Source organism: Oncorhynchus nerka, linkage group LG14 (assembly GCF_034236695.1).
Source record: "Oncorhynchus nerka isolate Pitt River linkage group LG14, Oner_Uvic_2.0, whole genome shotgun sequence".
Lineage (NCBI taxonomy): Eukaryota > Metazoa > Chordata > Actinopteri > Salmoniformes > Salmonidae > Oncorhynchus > Oncorhynchus nerka.
In genome coordinates this window covers 9,681,288-9,702,233 of record NC_088409.1, presented here as the reverse complement: position 1 = coordinate 9,702,233, position 20,946 = coordinate 9,681,288, and the positions used below count along the sequence as shown (strand labels likewise).

Genomic DNA, 20,946 nt, shown 5'->3' with positions numbered 1-20,946 from the left:
ATAGCAATGATAGGAGAGACCATGTGAGGTTATGACAGAGCCAAGTGACTTGGTGTATAGCGAGAATAGGAGAGGGCCTAGAACAGAGCCCTGGGGGACACCAGTGGTGAGAGCACGTGGTGAGGAGACAGATTCTCGCCACGCCACCTGGTAGGAGCGACCTGTCAGGTAGGACGCAATCCAAGCGTGGGCCGCGCCGGAGATGCCCAACTCGGAGAGGGTGGAGAGGAGGATCTGATGGTTCACAGTATCGAAGGCAGCCGATAGGTCTAGAAGGATGAGAGCAGAGGAGAGAGAGTTAGCTTTAGCAGTGCGGAGTGCCTCCGTGATACAGAGAAGAGCAGTCTCAGTTGAATGACTAGTCTTGAAACCTGACTGATTTGGATCAAGAAGGTCATTCTGAGAGAGATAGCGGGAGAGCTGGCCAAGGACGGCACGTTCAAGAGTTTTGGAGAGAAAAGAAAGAAGGGATACTGGTCTGTAGTTGTTGACATCGGAGGGATCGAGTGTAGGTTTTTTCAGAAGGGGTGCAACTCTCGCTCTCTTGAAGACGGAAGGGACGTAGCCAGCGGTCAGGGATGAGTTGATGAGCGAGGTGAGGTAAGGGAGAAGGTCTCCGGAAATGGTCTGGAGAAGAGAGGAGGGGATAGGGTCAAGCGGGCAGGTTGTTGGGCGGCCGGCCGTCACAAGACGCGTGATTTCATCTGGAGAGAGAGGGGAGAAAGAGGTCAGAGCACAGGGTAGGGCAGTGTGAGCAGAACCAGCGGTGTCGTTTGACTTAGCAAACAAGGATCGGATGTCGTCGACCTTCTTTTCAAAATGGTTGACGAAGTCATCTGCAGAGAGGGAGGAGGGGGGAGGAGGATTCAGGAGGGAGGAGAAGGTGGCAAAGAGCTTCCTAGGGTTAGAGGCAGATGCTTGGAATTTAGAGTGGTAGAAAGTGGCTTTAGCAGCAGAGACAGAAGAGGAAAATGTAGAGAGGAGGGAGTGAAAGGATGCCAGGTCCGCAGGGAGGCGAAGTTTTCCTCCATTTCCGCTCGGCTGCCCGGAGCCCTGTTCTGTGAGCTCGCAATGAGTCGTCGAGCCACGGAGCGGGAGGGGAGGACCGAGCCGGCCTGGAGGATAGGGGACATAGAGAGTCAAAGGATGCAGAAAGGGAGGAGAGGAGGGTTGAGGAGGCAGAATCAGGAGATAGGTTGGAGAAGGTTTGAGCAGAGGGAAGAGATGATAGGATGGAAGAGGAGAGAGTAGCGGGGGAGAGAGAGCGAAGGTTGGGACGGCGCGATATCATCCGAGTAGGGGCAGTGTGGGAAGTGTTGGATGAGAGCGAGAGGGAAAAGGATACAAGGTAGTGGTCGGAGATATGACCAACAGAGGCAGAAACATCCTCATAGCCAGAGATATGACTGACCAGTCTGAAACATCCTCATAGCTAGAGATATGACTGACTGGTCTGAAATATCCTCATAGCTAGAGATATGACTGACAGAGCCAAAAACATCCTCATAGCTAGAGATATGACTGACTGGTCTGAAACATCCTCATAGCTAGAGATATGACTGACAGAGCCAGAAACATCCTCATAGCCAGAGATATGACTGACTGGTCTGAAACATCCTCATAGCTAGAGATATGACTGACCAGTCTGAAACATCCTCATAGCTAGAGATATGACTGACCAGTCTGAAACATCCTCATAGCTAGAGATATGACTGACCAGTCTGAAACATCCTCATAGCTAGAGATATGACTGACCAGTCTGAAACATCCTCATAGCTAGAGATATGACTGACCAGTCTGAAACATCCTCATAGCTAGAGATATGACTGACCAGTCTGAAACATCCTCATAGCCAGAGATATGACTGACCAGTCTGAAACATCCTCATAGCTAGAGATATGACTGACCAGTCTGAAACATTATCATAGCCAGAGATATTGATTGATTGGTTGAATTGATTAGATCATTGAAAGTAGTAGGCTGCTCAACATTACATACAGATAAAACTGACTGGTCTGAAGCATTCAAATCTATGAAACATAGTTACAGATGGTAGTGGTAGAAAGCTTTATCGTTCGCCGTGGGGGAATTGGTTTTGCAGAAGAATCATGTCCATAAAAACAACAGACATATCGCAAGGAACAAACAGGAATATGACAGAATATTACACACAAACAGGAATGTGACAGAACATTACACACAAACAGGAATGTGACAGAACATTACACACAAACAGGAATATGACAGAACATTACACACAAACAGGAATATGACAGAACATTACACACAAACAGGAATATGACTGAACATTACATACAAACAGGAATATGACAGAACATTACACACAAACAGGAATATGACAGAACATTACACACAAACAGGAATATAACAGAACATTACACACAAACAGGAATATGACAGAACATTACACACAAACAGGAATATGACAGAACATTACACACAAACAGGAATATGACAGAATATTACACACAAACAGGAATATGACAGAACATTACACACAAACAGGAATATGACAGAACATTACACACAAACAGGAATATGACAGAATATTACACACAAACAGCCTGGTGTTAAACAGCACCATTAACAGAGTGTCAGCCTGGTGTTAAACAGCACCATTAACAGAGTGTCGGCCTTGTGTTAAACAGCACCATTAACAGGGTGTCAGCCTGGTGTTAAACAGAACCATTAACAGAGTGTCAGCCTGGTGTTAAACAGCACCATTAACAGGGTGTCAGCCTGGTGTTAAACAGCACCATTAACAGGGTGTCAGCCTGGTGTTAAACAGAACCATTAACAGAGTGTCAGCCTGGTGTTAAACAGCACCATTAACCACCACTCCTCTGACTCAGCTTGGCAGGACTTGCTAGAGCAGGAGTTTGGCTTGGTTCAGCTTGGCAGGACTTGCTAGAGCAGGAGTTTGGCTTGGTTCAGCTTGGCAGGACTTGCTAGAGCAGGAGTTTGGCTTGGTTCAGCTTGGCAGGACTTGCTAGAGCAGGAGTTTGGCTTGGTTCAGCTTGGCAGGACTTGCTAGAGCAGGAGTTTGGCTTGGTTCAGCTTGGCAGGGGATGGTACAGCAGGGAAACCAAGGCATACTAATGGACTAGGTTGGGCACAGCCACCAGAGGAAAAAGTACTGGCTTATTGAGCAGTTAATGCAATGATTGGCAGGGCATAGTAGAGGAGGACAGTCTGACTAGATGAAGACCAGACATAGTAGAGGAGGACAGTCTGACTAGATGAAGACCAGACATAGTAGAGGAGGACAGTCTGACTAGATGAAGACCAGACATAGTAGAGGACAGTCTGACTAGATGAAGACCAGACATAGTAGAGGACAGTCTGACTAGATGAAGACCAGACATAGTAGAGGAGGACAGTCTGACTAGATGAAGACCAGACATAGTAGAGGAGGACAGTCTGACTAGATGAAGACCAGACATAGTAGAGGAGGACAGTCTGACTAGATGAAGACCAGACATAGTAGAGGACAGTCTGACTAGATGAAGACCAGACATAGTAGAGGAGGACAGTCTGACTAGATGAAGACCAGACATAGTAGAGGAGGACAGTCTGACTAGATGAAGACCAGACATAGTAGAGGAGGACAGTCTGACTAGATGAAGACCAGACATAGTAGAGGAGGACAGTCTGACTAGATGAAGACCAGACATAGTAGAGGAGGACAGTCTGACTAGATGAAGACCAGACATAGTAGAGGAGGACAGTCTGACTAGATGAAGACCAGACATAGTAGAGGAGGACAGTCTGACTAGATGAAGACCAGACATAGTAGAGGAGGACAGTCTGACTAGATGAAGACCAGACATAGTAGAGGACAGTCTGACTAGATGACCAGACCAGACATAGTAGAGGAGGACAGTCTGACTAGATGAAGACCAGACATAGTAGACATAGGAGGACAGTCTGACTAGATGAAGACCAGACATAGTAGAGGAGGACAGTCTGACTAGATGAAGACCAGACATAGTAGAGGACAGTCTGACTAGATGAAGACCAGACATAGTAGAGGAGGACAGTCTGACTAGATGAAGACCAGACATAGTAGAGGACAGTCTGACTAGATGAAGACCAGACATAGTAGAGGAGGACAGTCTGACTAGATGAAGACCAGACATAGTAGAGGAGGACAGTCTGACAGATCAGACTAGACAGTCTGACTAGATGAAGACCAGACATAGTAGAGGACAGTCTGACTAGATGAAGACCAGACATAGTAGAGGACAGTCTGACTAGATGAAGACCAGACATAGTAGAGGAGGACAGTCTGACTAGATGAAGACCAGACATAGTAGAGGAGGACAGTCTGACTAGATGAAGACCAGACATAGTAGAGGAGGACAGTCTCTGACTAGATGAAGACAGACAGTCTGATAGTGAAGACCAGACATAGTAGAGGACAGTCTGACTAGATGAAGACCAGACATAGTAGAGGAGGACAGTCTGACTAGATGAAGACCAGACATAGTAGAGGAGGACAGTCTGACTAGATGAAGACCAGACATAGTAGAGGACAGTCTGACTAGATGAAGACCAGACATAGTAGAGGAGGACAGTCTGACTAGATGAAGACCAGACATAGTAGAGGACAGTCTGACTAGATGAAGACCAGACATAGTAGAGGAGGACAGTCTGACTAGATGAAGACCAGACATAGTAGAGGACAGTCTGACTAGATGAAGACCAGACATAGACATAGTAGGAGGACAGTCTGACTAGATGAAGAAGACATAGTAGAGGACAGACTAGATGAAGACCAGACATAGTAGAGGACAGTCTGACTAGATGAAGACCAGACATAGTAGAGGACAGTCTGACTAGATGAAGACCAGACATAGTAGAGGAGGACAGTCTGACTAGATGAAGACCAGACATAGTAGAGGAGGACAGTCTGACTAGATGAAGACCAGACATAGTAGAGGAGGACAGTCTGACTAGATGAAGACCAGACATAGTAGAGGACAGTCTGACTAGATGAAGACCAGACATAGTAGAGGAGGACAGTCTGACTAGATGAAGACCAGACATAGTAGAGGAGGACAGTCTGACTAGATGAAGACCAGACATAGTAGAGGACAGTCTGACAGTCTGACTAGATGAAGACCAGACATAGTAGAGGAGGACAGTCTGACTAGATGAAGACCAGACATAGTAGAGGAGGACAGTCTGACTAGATGAAGACCAGACATAGTAGAGGACAGTCTGACTAGATGAAGACCAGACATAGTGAAGACCAGACATAGTAGAGGACAGTCTGACTAGATGAAGGAGACATAGGAGGACAGTCTGACTAGATGAAGACCAGACATAGTAGAGGACAGTCTGACTAGATGAAGACCAGACATAGTAGAGGACAGTCTGACTAGATGAAGACCAGACATAGTAGAGGACAGTCTGACTAGATGAAGACCAGACATAGTAGAGGAGGACAGTCTGACTAGATGAGGAGTAGAGGAGGACAGTCTGACTAGATGAAGACCAGACATAGTGACTAGATGAAGACCAGACATAGTAGAGGACAGTCTGACTAGATGAAGACCAGACATAGTAGAGGACAGTCTGACTAGATGAAGACCAGACATAGTAGAGGACAGTCTGACTAGATGAAGACCAGACATAGTAGAGGACAGTCTGACTAGATGAAGAACAGTGTACTGGGTATCAGAGAGGAACTAGGAGAATGTGAGAAGTTGCATGAGGACATGGTGACTTTCTGTTAAGGTCAAGGTCATATGTACTTTGTGTGTCGTCTGTCCTCAGGTCTCCCAGGAGAGAAGGGGGAGAGGGGGAGTCAAGGTGTGGGGACACAGGGCCCCAGAGGTCCCCCAGGACCACCAGGTAAGGACCCTTACATCCTCTCATCACTCCTCTCTTCTCCTCCCATCACACTCCTCCCTCTCATCCTTCCATCTTACAGAATCACAATCAGAGTGTATACTAATCCACATGTAGTGTGTAGAGACAGTTTAAACTAATCCACATGCAGTATGTAGAGACAGTTTATACTAATCCACATGTAGTATGTAGAGACAGTTTATACTAATCCACATGTAGTATGTAGAGACAGTTTATACTAATCCACATGTAGTATGTAGAGGCAGTTTATACTAATCCACATGTAGTGTGTAGAGACAGTTTATACTAATCCACATGCAGTATGTAGAGACAGTTTATACTAATCCACATGTAGTATGTAGAGGCAGTTTATACTAATCCACATGTAGTATGTAGAGACAGTTTATACTAATCCACATGTAGTATGTAGAGACAGTTTATACTAATCCACATGTAGTGTGTAGAGACAGTTTATACTAATCCACATGCAGTATGTAGAGACAGTTTATACTAATCCACATGTAATATGTAGAGACAGTTTATACTAATCCACATGTAGTATGTAGAGACAGTTTATACTAATCCACATGTAGTATGTAGAGACAGTTTATACTAATCCACATGTAGTATGTAGAGACAGTTTATACTAATCCACATGTAGTATGTAGAGACAGTTTATACTAATCCACATGTAGTATGTAGAGACAGTTTATACTAATCCACATGTAGTATGTAGAGACAGTTTATACTAATCCACATGTAGTATGTAGAGACAGTTTATACTAATCCACATGTAGTATGTAGAGACAGTTTATACTAATCCACATGTAGTGTGTAGAGACAGTTTATACTAATCCACATGTAATATGTAGAGACAGTTTATACTAATCCACATGTAATATGTAGAGACAGTTTATACTAATCCACATGTAATATGTACACTGTGTACACTTACTTCTCCTCATCCTCCCTTCATCCCCCCTCACCTTCCATCTTACTTCTCCTCGTCCTCCCTTTACCCCCCCCTCACCTTCCATCTTACTTCTCCTCATCCTCCCTTCATCCCCCCTCACCTTCCATCTTACTTCTCCTCGTCGTCCTCCCTTCATCCCCCCTCACCTTCCATCTTACTTCTCATCGTCATCCTCCCTTCACCCCCCCACTCATCTTCCACCTTACTTCTCATCGTCATCCTCCCTTCACCCCCCACTCATCTTCCACCTTACTTCTCATCGTCATCCTCCCTTCACCCCCCACTCATCTTCCCATCGTCATCCTCCCTTCACCCCCTCACCTTCCACCTTACTTCTCATCGTCATCCTCCCTTCATCCCCCTCACCTTCCACCTTACTTCTCATCGTCATCCTCCCTTCACCCCCACTCATCTTCCACCTTACTTCTCATCGTCATCCTCCCTTCACCCCCTCACCTTCCACCTTACTTCTCATCGTCATCCTCCCTTCACCCCCTCACCTTCCACCTTACTTCTCATCGTCATCCTCCATTCACCCCCCACTCATCTTCCACCTTACTTCTCATCGTCATCCTCCCTTCACCCCCTCACCTTCCACCTTACTTCTCATCGTCATCCTCCCTTCACCCCCTCATCTTCCACCTTACTTCTCATCGTCATCCTCCCTTCACCCCCCCTCATCTTCCCTCCACAATCCTCCCTCCAGCATTTAGAAATCCCAGATAATACATGTGTGGATATGCATCCCATTCACTACCAGCTTATACAGACAATGCATGCTGGAGGGCGGATTCACCCATTCACTACCACCTTATACAGACAATGCATGCTGGAGGGCAGATTCACCCATTCACTACCAGCTTATACAGACAATGCATGCTGGAGGGCGGATTCACCCATTCACTACCACCTTATACAGACAATGCATGCTGGAGGGCAGATTCACCCATTCACTACCACCTTATACAGACAATGCATGCTGGAGGGCAGATTCACCCATTCACTACCACCTTATACAGACAATGCATGCTGGAGGGCAGATTCACCCATTCACTACCAGCTTATACAGACAATGCATGCTGGAGGGAGGATTCACCCATTCACTACCAGCTTATACAGACAATGCATGCTGGAGGGCGGATTCACCCATTCACTACCAGCTTATACAGACAATGCATGCTGGAGGGGGGATTCACCCATTCACTACCACCTTATACAGACAATGCATGCTGGAGGGAGGATTCACCCATTCAATACCACCTTATACAGACAATGCATGCTGGAGGGAGGATTCACCCATTCACTACCACCTTATACAGACAATGCATGCTGGAGGGCGGATTCACCCATTCACTACCACCTTATACAGACAATGCATGCTGGAGGGCGGATTCACCCATTCACTACCAGCTTATACAGACAATGCATGCTGGAGGGAGGATTCACCCATTCACTACCAGCTTATACAGACAATGCATGCTGGAGGGCGGATTCACCCATTCACTACCACCTTATACAGACAATGCATGCTGGAGGGAGGATTCACCCATTCACTACCACCTTATACAGACAATGCATGCTGGAGGGCGGATTCACCCATTCACTACCAGCTTATACAGACAATGCATGCTGGAGGGCGGATTCACCCATTCACTACCACCTTATACAGACAATGCATGCTGGAGGGAGGATTCACCCATTCACTACCACCTTATACAGACAATGCATGCTGGAGGGAGGATTCACCCATTCACTACCACCTTATACAGACAATGCATGCTGGAGGGAGGATTCACCCATTCACTACCACCTTATACAGACAATGCATGCTGGAGGGCGGATTCACCCATTCACTACCACCTTATACAGACAATGCATGCTGGAGGGCGGATTCACCCATTCACTACCACCTTATACAGACAATGCATGCTGGAGGGAGGATTCACCCATTCACTACCAGCTTATACAGACAATGCATGCTGGAGGGCGGATTCACCCATTCACTACCAGCTTATACAGACAATGCATGCTGGAGGGAGGATTCACCCATTCAATACCACCTTATACAGACAATGCATGCTGGAGGGAGGATTCACCCATTCACTACCAGCTTATACAGACAATGCATGCTGGAGGGCGGATTCACCCATTCACTACCAGCTTATACAGACAATGCATGCTGGAGGGAGGATTCACCCATTCACTACCAGCTTATACAGACAATGCATGCTGGAGGGAGGATTCACCCATTCACTACCACCTTATACAGACAATGCATGCTGGAGGGAGGATTCACCCATTCACTACCACCTTATACAGACAATGCATGCTGGAGGGAGGATTCACCCATTCACTACCACCTTATACAGACAATGCATGCTGGAGGGAGGATTCACCCATTCACTACCAGCTTATACAGACAATGCATGCTGGAGGGCGGATTCACCCATTCACTACCAGCTTATACAGACAATGCATGCTGGAGGGAGGATTCACCCATTCACTACCAGCTTATACAGACAATGCATGCTGGAGGGAGGATTCACCCATTCACTACCACCTTATACAGACAATGCATGCTGGAGGGAGGATTCACCCATTCACTACCACCTTATACAGACAATGCATGCTGGAGGGAGGATTCACCCATTCACTACCAGCTTATACAGACAATGCATGCTGGAGGGTGGATTCACTCATTCACTACCACCTTATACAGACAATGCATGCTGGAGGGCGGATTCACCCATTCACTACCACCTTATACAGACAATGCATGCTGGAGGGTGGATTCACTCATTCACTACCACCTTATACAGACAATACATGCTGGAGGGGGGATTCACCCATTCACTACCACCTTATACAGACAATGCATGCTGGAGGGCGGATTCACCCATTCACTACCACCTTATACAGACAATACATGCTGGAGGGTGGATTCACTCATTCACTACCACCTTATACAGACAATGCATGCTGGAGGGAGGATTCACCCATTCACTACCACCTTATACAGACAATGCATGCTGGAGGGAGGATTCACCCATTCACTACCACCTTATACAGACAATGCATGCTGGAGGGCGGATTCACCCATTCACTACCACCTTATACAGACAATGCATGCTGGAGGGCGGATTCACCCATTCACTACCAGCTTATACAGACAATGCATGCTGGAGGGGGGATTCACCCATTCACTACCACCTTATACAGACAATGCATGCTGGAGGGAGGATTCACCCATTCACTACCACCTTATACAGACAATACATGCTGGAGGGGGATTCACCCATTCACTACCACCTTATACAGACAATCCAACACTGTAATGAGAGGTGTTTCTAGGACTGGTTGGGTTTCATGGGACACTAACACTTTAATAAAAACATGTCAATCAAAGGCCCCACTATGTTGTTGATTGAGAAGTCTTGTGTATTCAGACCACACTGTGACTGCAGTGAAATTCCTCTTACTAGGGATTTTCTGTAAAGAAAACAACGTTTGAAACATCAGAAAAATCCTCATGTGTTTTAGATTTAAAGTTGATCTGTCTCTTGGATGGCTGTCTATAATGTCAAACAGATGTTTGGACAATATATTTGGGAGAAACAAACCCTTTGTATGGATTCTTCTTTGTACACTACCATTTTTAAAATCAGAAAACCAATACAGGACAATGCATCTGATTGTTGTTTAATCGATTCTCAACTCTGACAACTCTGACATGTATACATTTTATTTATTTATTTTATTTTACCTTTATTTAACTAGGCAAGTCAGTTAAGAACAAATTCTTATTTTCAATGACGGCCTGGGAACAGTGGGTTAACTGCCTGTTCAGGGGCAGAACGACAGATTTGTACCTTGTCAGCTCGGGGGTTTGAACTTGCAACCTTCCAGTTACTAGTCCAACACTCTAACCACTAGGCTACCCTGAAAAGTTCACGATGAAACATCAGGAGACTGTGGTTCCTGGCAGAGGTTTTACTACTTTAATGGAAATCAGGGAGGATATTTTTAGATCCAAAAACAGAACTCTGTAGATGAGGATTCCACTCATATCTCACTGAGCATCACAACGCCTCAGATTGTTGCCATGTCAGCAAACATTGGAATGTGTGTTCATGGATGGAACTGGGGCTGGGCTTCTGTAGTCAAACTAGACTGCTGTAGTCAAACTGGACTGGGACTGGACTGCTGTAGTCAAACTGGACTGGGACTGGACTGCTGTAGTCAAACTGGACTGGGACTGGACTGCTGTAGTCAAACTGGACTGGGACTGGACTGCTGTAGTCAAACTGGGCTAGGACTGGACTGCTGTAGTCAAACTGGACTGCTGTAGTCAAACTGGACTGGGACTGGACTGCTGTAGTCAAACTGGACTGGGACTGGACTGCTGTAGTCAAACTGGACTGGGACTGGACTGCTGTAGTCAAACTGGGCTAGGACTGGACTGCTGTAGTCAAACTGGACTGCTGTAGTCAAACTGGACTGGGACTGGACTGCTGTAGTCAAACTGGGCTGCTGTAGTCAAACTGGACTGGGACTGGACTGCTGTAGTCAAACTGGACTGGGACTGGACTGCTGTAGTCAAACTGGACTGGGACTGGACTGCTGTAGTCAAACTGGGCTAGGACTGGACTGCTGTAGTCAAACTGGACTGCTGGAGTCAAACTGGACTGGGACTGGACTGCTGTAGTCAAACTGGGCTGTAGTCAAACTGGACTGGGACTGGACTGCTGTAGTCAAACTGGACTGGGACTGGACTGCTGTAGTCAAACTGGACTGGGACTGGACTGCTGTAGTCAAACTGGACTGGGACTGGACTGCTGTAGTCAAACTGGGCTAGGACTGGACTGCTGTAGTCAAACTGGACTGCTGTAGTCAAACTGGACTGGGACTGGACTGCTGTAGTCAAACTGGGCTGCTGTAGTCAAACTGGACTGGGACTGGACTGCTGTAGTCAAACTGGACTGGGACTGGACTGCTGTAGTCAAACTGGACTGGGACTGGGCTGCTGTAGTCAAACTGCACTGGGACTGGACTGCTGTAGTCAAACTAGACTGGGACTGGACTGCTGTAGTCAAACTGGGGCTGGGACTGGGCTTCTGTAGTCAAACTAGACTGGGCTTCTGTAGTCAAACTGGGCTGCTGTAGTCAAACTGGACTGGGACTGGACTGCTGTAGTCAAACTAGACTGGGACTGGACTGCTGTAGTCAAAAACTGTAGGGACTGGGACTGGACTGCTGTAGTCAAAACTGGACTGGACTGGGTCAAACTGGACTGCTGTAGTCAAACTGGACTGGGACTGGACTGCTGTAGTCAAACTGGGGGCTGGCTGGGACTGTAGTCAAAAACTGGACTGCTGTAGGACTGGGACTGGACTGCTGTAGTCAAACTGGACTGGGACTGGACTGCTGTAGTCAAACTGGGACTGGACTGGGACTGGACTGCTGTAGTCAAACTGACTGGGACTGGACTGCTGTAGTCAAACTGGACTGGGACTGGACTGCTGTAGTCAAACTGGACTGGGACTGGACTGTCAAAAACTGGACTGCTGTAGTCAAACTGACTGGGACTGGACTGCTGTAGTCAAACTGACTGGGACTGCTGGGACTGGGACTGCTGTAGTCAAACTGACTGGGACTGGACTGCTGTAGTCAAACTGGACTGGGACTGGACTGCTGTAGTCAAAACTGGGACTGCTGTAGTCAAACTGACTGGGACTGGACTGCTGGGACTGGACTGCTGTAGTCAAACTGACTGGGACTGGACTGCTGTAGACTGGGACTGGGACTGCTGTAGTCAAACTGCACTGGGACTGGACTGCTGTAGTCAAACTAGACTGGGACTGGACTGCTGTAGTCAAACTGGACTGGGACTGGGACTGGACTGCTGTAGTCAAACTGGACTGGGACTGGACTGCTGTAGTCAAACTGGACTGGGACTGGACTGCTGTAGTCAAACTAGACTGGGACTGGACTGCTGTAGTCAAACTAGACTGGGACTGGACTGCTGTAGTCAAACTGGACTGGGACTGGACTGCTGTAGTCAAACTGGACTGGGACTGGACTGCTGTAGTCAAACTGGGCTGCTGTAGTCAAACTGGACTGGGACTGGACTGCTGTAGTCAAACTGGACTGCTGTAGTCAAACTGGACTGGGACTGGACTGCTGTAGTCAAACTAGACTGGGACTGGACTGCTGTAGTCAAACTGGGGCTGGGACTGGGCTTCTGTAGTCAAACTAGACTGGGACTGGGCTTCTGTAGTCAAACTGGGCTGCTGTAGTCAAACTGGACTGGGACTGGGCTTCTGTAGTCAAACTGGGCTTCTGTAGTCAAACTAGACTGGGACTGGGCTTCTGTAGTCAAACTGGGCTTCTGTAGTCAAACTAGACTGGGACTGGGCTTCTGTAGTCAAACTGGACTGCTGTAGTCAAACTGGACTGGGACTGGGCTGCTGTAGTCAAACTGGACTGGGACTGGACTGCTGTAGTCAAACTAGACTGGGACTGGACTGCTGTAGTCAAACTGGGGCTGGGACTGGGCTTCTGTAGTCAAACTAGACTGGGACTGGGCTTCTGTAGTCAAACTGGGCTGCTGTAGTGGAAACTTCAACAGAAGTAGGATAATAAATGAATCCAAACTGTCTGATCTGGGTTCAGGGCATTATTCTGAGGGAACCCACACATATATATACACACTGCCTGCAGTCTGGCCACTCAACAACACACTGACTATTTTACATCCGACTTCGTCATTGCAGAAGTAACAAGGGGGACGATTCATGAAACATAGTTTTCATTATTTTATCTCTACAGTTTACAACATGGTCGGCCGTACCAACAGACTGGTGTTTGGTGTGTAATTTGTCCTCTTGTAGGTCCTGTTACTAACTGTGTATCTTGCCTCTACAGGTCTTCTAGGAGAGGGGCGTACAGGCAGCCAAGGCCCCGCCGGTAGACCAGGCAGCCAGGGTACCCCAGGGCGACCAGGCACCCCTGGATCCACGGGCCCTGCTGGTGCTGCTGGCTACTGCGACCAGAACTCCTGTTTGGGTTACAACGTTGGAGGTAACCACCATCAGAACAGATAGATATCCCTGTCTATAAGTTCTGGATACTGTAGGACTGAGATTACTAGGAGGAACTGGGTTTTATACCACAGTAAATATGATGGATACTGTGTGTGGTTATGCACTGAGTGTACAAAACATTAAGAACACCTTCCTAATATTGATGTTGCCCTCAGAACAGCCTCAATTCGTCAGGGCATGGGACTCTACAAGGTGTCGAAAGCGTTCCACAGGGATGCTGGTCCATGTTAACTCCATTGTTTCCCACAGTTGTGGCAAGTTACCCCGTTCAAAGGCACTTAAATATCTTTCCCATTCACCCTCTGAATGAGACACATATACAAAACGTCTCAATTGTCTCAAGGCTTAAAAATCCTTCTTTAACCCGTCTCCTCCCCTTCATCTACACTGATTTAAGAGGATTTAACAAAATGACATCAATAAGGGATCATATCTTTCACCTGGATTCACCTGGTCAGTCTGTACCATGGAAAGAGCAGGTGTTCTTAATGTTTTATCCACTCAATGTATATTATTCCTGAATTCAATCAAAACAGAACTGTAGAAAGAGAGAGTAACAGTGCGTGCTGTGTGTCAGATCTAAAGCCTTCTCTTCATGGTCCGTTACAGGAGGGTCCTGTCCTTCCAGTCAGCTGATGTTCTGACCCAGTATTTGGAAGGGACCCAGTGGTTAGTTAGTGTTATTTTCATTAGATGAAATGAAAGACGCTTGACAATGTTTATTGCAGATCATTTCAGGACATAAACAACTCCAGTGTCTGGCTCCGCCCCTGTGACTTTACAACCAGTAAAAGTAAAAGTATTTTCCTCAGTGACTAACTAACTGGCTCCGCCCCTGACTTTACAACCAGTAAAAGTTCAAGTATTTTCCTCAGTGACTAACTAACTGGCGACTGGTAAATCGTACAGAGATTGACATTGTAATTGTCCCTATAAATTCCGTAAAGTATTTTAGAGCTAATGAAATGTTATGCCGAAAGGTTCTGGTGACGCCTTTTATACACACTATGAATGTTTAACATGAGTGACCGTGTCCTTATTTTATTTTATTTAACTAGGCAAGTCAGTTAAGAACAAATTCTTATTTATAAATGACGGCCCAACCCCCTTGCCAAACCCGCCCTATGGGACTCCTAAATCACACCCAGATGTGATACAGCCTGGATTCGAACCAGGGACTGTAGTGACGCCTCTTGCACTGAGATGCAGGGCCTTAAGACCACTTGAGAACCCCCTTAGTGGGCCTGCTTTCTTTTGACTGGTTATTACTTTACTGCTAACCTGGTCTAAAAGGATATTAACACTAAGACCATTATGCTATAGCTGTTTTGATTGAATTCAGGCAGGGTATTATTTGACATGGAACAATTGGTTCATTCCCACAGATGTGGTTCAAATGTGGTTGAATCTCTTTAAGATGGGAGTGCCTCTCACAGCGATGTGTGGTGCACTTTGACCTAGAATGTTTCCCCATAACTTGTGCATGTCTGACCCGGACCCATTCGCTGTCTGAGTTACTACACTGTAACTTGTGCATGTCTGACCCGGACCCATTCGCTGTCTGAGTTACTACACTGTTACTACACATGTCTGACCCGGACCCATTCACTGTCTGAGTTACTACACTGTAACTACACATGTCTGACCCGGACCCATTCACTGTCTGAGTTACTACACTGTAACTACACATGTCTGACCCGGACCCATTCACTGTCTGAGTTACTACACTGTAACTACACATGTCTGAGTTACTACACTGTAACTACACATGTCTGACCCGGACCCATTCGCTGTCTGAGTTACTACACTGTAACTACACATGTCTGACCCGGAACCATTCACTGTCATAGTTACTACACTGTTACTACACATGTCTGACCCAGACCCATTCACTGTCTGAGTTACTACACTGTAACTACACATGTCTGACCCAGACCCATTCACTGTCTGAGTTACTACACTGTTACTACACATGTCTGACCCGGACCCATTCGCTGTCTGAGTTACTACACTGTAACTACACATGTCTGACCCGGACCCATTCACTGTCTGAGTTACTACACTGTAACTACACATGTCTGACCCGGACCCATTCACTGTCTGAGTTACTACACTGTAACTACACATGTCTGACCCAGACCCATTCACTGTCTGAGTTACTACACTGTAACTACACATGTCTGACCCGGACCCATTCACTGTCTGAGTTACTACACTGTTACTACACATGTCTGACCCGGACCCATTCACTGTCATAGTTACTACACTGTAACTACACATGTCTGACCCGGACCCATTCACTGTCTGAGTTACTACACTGTAACTACACATGTCTGACCCGGACCCATTCACTGTCTGAGTTACTACACTGTAAGTATACTGGATGTAAAACCATGTATCCCGTGTGACTCTCATTTCACTGTTCTACATCTTTATGACATTTTCTTACATTAAGAAAGAGAAATAAAGATGACAGCACTATGTTGTGCCTGTCTGCTTTCAGAGCTCTGATGTGCAGCTGCTATAACATAGCAGTCTGAGTCAGAGATACTGACTAGCACAACCACTAGTGGTAGCATGTTGGTGTTATGTGGTCTGGTATCTGTACTGACGTAAGGTGTTTCTCTGTGTCTCTGTCTGTCTCCTCTGTTCTGGTTCTAACTCAAGGAGGACAGGAACAGGAATATGAGAATGACTACTGAGCAACATTCTCTTAGTTCCAGACACCCTCTCCTCTCCTACCTCCCTCCCTCTCCTCTCCCATCAGACACCATCTCCTACCTCCCTCCCTCCCCTCCTCCCTTCTGCCGCACAAAAATAGTCCATCAGCCACCCTCTCCCCTCCCCTCATAAAGAGACCATCAGCCACCCTCTCCCCCCTACACCCCATAAAGACACCATCAGCCACCCTCTCCTCTCCCCACAGAAAGAGACCATCAGCCACCCCTCTCCCCTCCCCACAGAAAGAGACCATCAGCCACCCTCTCCCCTCCCCACATAAAGAGACCATCAGCCACCCTCTCCTCTACCCACATAAAGACACCATCAGCCACTCTCTCCTCTCTCCTCTCCCCACATGGAGACCATCAGCCACCCTCTCCTCCTCTCCTGGAGACCATCAGCCACCCTCTCCTCTCCCCACATAAAGAGACCATCAGCCACCCTCTCCTCTCCCCTCATAAAGAGACCATCAGCCACCCCCCTCCCTCTCCCCACATGGAGACCATCAGCCACCCTCTCCCCTCCCCATAAAGAGACATAAAGAGACCATCAGCCACCCTCTCCCTCCCCTCATAAAGAGACCTCAGTCACCCTCTCCTCTCCCCTCATACAGAGACCATCAGCCACCCCTCCTCCTCTCCTCTACCCTCATAAAGAGACCATCCATCAGCCACCCCTCCTCTCTCCTCATAAAGAGCCACCCCTCTCCTCTCCCCTCATAAAGAGACCATCAGCCACCCTCTCCCCTCCCCACAGAAAGAGACCCTCAGCCACCCTCTCCTCTCCTCTCATAAAGAGACCATCAGCCACCCTCTCCCTCCCCACAGAAAGAAACCCTCAGCCACCCTCTCCTCTCCTCTCATAAAGAGACCATCAGCCACCCTCTCCTCATAAAGAGACCATCAGCCCCTCTCCCCTCATAAAGAGACCATCAGCCACCTTCTCCCTAAAGAGACCCTCTCCCTCCCCTCATAAAGAGACCATCAGCCACCCTCTCCTCAGCCCCTCCCCTCATAAAGAGACCATCAGCCACCCTCTCCCCCCCCCTCCCCTCATAAAGAGACCATCAGCCACCCCCCCTCCCCTAAAGAGACCCCAGCCACCCTCTCCCCTCCCCTCATAAAGAGACCATCAGCCACCCTCCCCTCCCCTCATAAAGAGACCATCAGCCACCCTCAGCCACCTCCCCTCCCCTCATAAAGAGCCACCCTCTCTCCCCCCCCCTCAGCCACCTCCCCTCCCCTCATAAAGAGACCAGCCACCCCTCAGCCCCCCTCCCCTCATAAAGAGACCATCAGCCACCCTCTCCTCCCCTCCCCTCATAAAGAGACCCTCAGCCACCCTCTCCCCTCCCCTCATAAAGAGACCATCAGCCACCCTAAAGAGACCTCAGCCACCCCCCTCCCCTCATAAAGAGACCATCAGCCACCCTCCCCCTCCTCCCCTCATAAAGAGACCATCAGCCACCCTCTCCTCTCCCCCATAAAGAGACCTCAGCCACCCTCCCTCCCCTCATAAAGAGACCATCAGCCACCCTCTCCCTCCTCCCCTCATAAAGAGACCATCAGCCACCCTCTCCTCTCCCCCTCATAAAGAGACCATCAGCCAAAGAGACCATCAGCCACCCCCCTCCCCTCCCCTCCCTCCCCTCATAAAGAGACCATCAGCCACCCTCTCCCTCCTCAGCCACCCTCCCCTCATAAAGAGACCATCAGCCACCCCCCCTCCCCTCATAAAGAGACCATCAGCCACCCTCTCCTCTCCCCTCATAAAGAGACCCTCAGCCACCCTCTCCTCTCCCCTCATAAAGAGACCATCAGCCACCCTCTCCCCTCCCCTCATAAAGAGACCCTCAGCCACCCTCTCCTCTCCCCTCATAAAGAGACCATCAGCCACCCTCTCCCCCCTCCCCTCCCCTCATAAAGAGACCATCAGCCACCCTCTCCTCTCCCCTCATAAAGAAAGAGACCATCAGCCACCCTCTCCCTCTCCCTCATAAAGAGACCCAGCCACCCTCCCCTCCCCTCATAAAGAGACCATCAGCCACCCTCTCCCCCTCAGCCCCCTCCCCTCATAAAGAGACCATCAGCCACCCTCAGCCCCCCTCCTCCCCTCATAAAGAGACCATCAGCCACCCTCTCCCCTCCCCTCATAAAGAGACCCTCATAAAGAGACCATCAGCCACCCTCTCCTCTCCCCTCATAAAGAGACCATCAGCCACCCTCTCCCTCCCCTCATAAAGAGACCATCAGCCACCCTCTCCCCCTCTCCCCTCATAAAGAGACCATCAGCCACCCTCTCCTCTCCCCTCATAAAGAGACCATCAGCCACCCTCCCCCTCCCCCCTCATAAAGAGACCATCAGCCACCCTCTCCCCTCCCCTCATAAAGAGACCATCAGCCACCCTCTCCTCTCCCCTCATAAAGAGACCATCAGCCACCCTCTCCTCTCCCCTCATAAAGAGACCATCAGCCACCCTCTCCCCTCCCCTCATAAAGAGACCATCAGCCACCCTCTCCCTCCCCCCTCATAAAGAGACCATAAAGAGCCACCCTCTCCTCTCCCCCTCATAAAGAGACCATCAGCCACCCCTCTCCCCTCCCCTCATAAAGAGACCATCGGCCACCCTCTCCTCTCCCCTCATAAAGAGACCATCAGCCACCCTCTCCCCTCCCCTCATAAAGAGACCCTCAGCCACCCTCTGCTCTGCCATCTTTTCTTCCCCACATAGAGACTATCACTACCCTCCTCCCTTCCCCCCTCACTACCTCTTGAGATCACCACCGCCGTGTTCAAACAATCGCTTCAGTCTCCATCTATCTCTGCCTGTCATCAGACATTGTGTGTTGATCTTGCTAACCTCGCTTCACATCACCCCGCTTGGAAAACGATCCATCTGGATTTTTATAAAAGACATGAATCAGAAGATATTGTTTCCTAGACAATGCTTTTCTCCAGCCGGCCACCAGCCGCCATCTTCCTTCCTCCCTGTGTGTATCTTCTCTCTCCTGATCAAGGTATCCTTGTGAATGACAAATACTAATCAGACTCCCACTTACTCCCACTGGTGTGGCTCACCCTCTCTGTTATACAGCCACGGCTACACACTGTGTTCTTCTTTCTCACTGCAGTAATATTGTGCCTGTGGCTCTCTGTCTGCTTTCTCCTGTATGTCATTCTGCTAACCCAGATGCTACCCCGGGCAACAAGCTAACTACCCCGGGCAACAAGCTAACAACCCCAGACAACAAGCTAACTTAGCGGTGGTGGTTTAGAAAGAGGTTGCTAGTGATGACACCCCATTGATCCAGATGTTCCCCACCATAGTACAACAACTCCCCCACACCAACTACCAAAACTATCACCCCACTGGCCGTTATGACCCCCGTGGAAATTACAACAACGATGATGAAGACGATGAGGAAGATGAGGAGGAAGAGGACCCGTTCGCTGGGTATAGAGGCTACCCACCTCAGTACTACCAGCCCAATTACCCTCACCCCCCTGCACGCCCTGCACCCCAATCCCAGGACACTGAGCTAAGGTCCCCAGGGATAATGATGAGCCGTTTCTCCAGAGACGTGGTCACACAGAGAAGAGCCACCGCTAATACAGCCCAGACAGGACAGAGGAGCGATGCTACAGCAGATACTGAAGGAGAGGTGGAGATGGAGAATTCCAGACAGACCAGACTGGACAGAAGGAGAGCAGATACTGGAGGTGGAGGTGATTGGAGAATTCCAGACAGACCAGACTGGACAGAGGAGCGATGCTACAGCAGATACTGAAGGAGAGGTGGAGGTGATTGGAGAATTCCAGACAGACCAGACTGGACAGAGGAGCGATGCTACAGCAGATACTGAAGGAGAGGTGGAGGTGATTGGAGAATTCCAGACAGACCAGACTGGACAGAAAGAGACGACCAGCTACAGCAGATACTGAAGGAGAGGTGGAGGTGATTGGAGAAGTCCAGACAGACCAGACTGGACAGAGGAGCGATGCTATAGCAGATACTGAAGGAGAGGTGGAGGTGATTGGAGAAGTCCAGACAGGACAGACAGACCAGACTGGACAGAGGAGCGAAGCTACAGCAGATACTGAAGTGGAGGTGATTGGAGAAGTCCAGACTGGACAGAGGAGCGAAGCTACAGCAGATACTGAAGTGGAGGTGATTGGAGAAGCCCAGACTGGACAGACAGTCCAACCACCTCTCTATGTCCCTGTGGGTTGATGAAGATGTCAAAAATATGTTCGGTATATGTCAGTTGCCCC

The 20,946-nt window shown here is 48.4% G+C and overlaps 1 protein-coding gene across 1 annotated transcript in view; it reads left to right on the top strand.

Moving 5' to 3' along the window:
* LOC135574988 (collagen alpha-1(XIV) chain-like) overlaps window positions 1-17,179 on the top strand; it is a 50,292-nt gene extending 33,113 nt beyond the window's left edge. Inside the window, exons 9-11 of the mRNA XM_065027127.1 lie at window positions 5,803-5,880; window positions 13,775-13,930; window positions 16,621-17,179. Coding sequence (XP_064883199.1) covers window positions 5,803-5,880; window positions 13,775-13,930; window positions 16,621-16,655 — 269 coding nt within the window. The 3' untranslated portion in view covers window positions 16,656-17,179. The remainder of the gene's footprint in view (window positions 1-5,802; window positions 5,881-13,774; window positions 13,931-16,620) is intronic.
* Window positions 17,180-20,946: the final 3,767 nt, after the last annotated feature.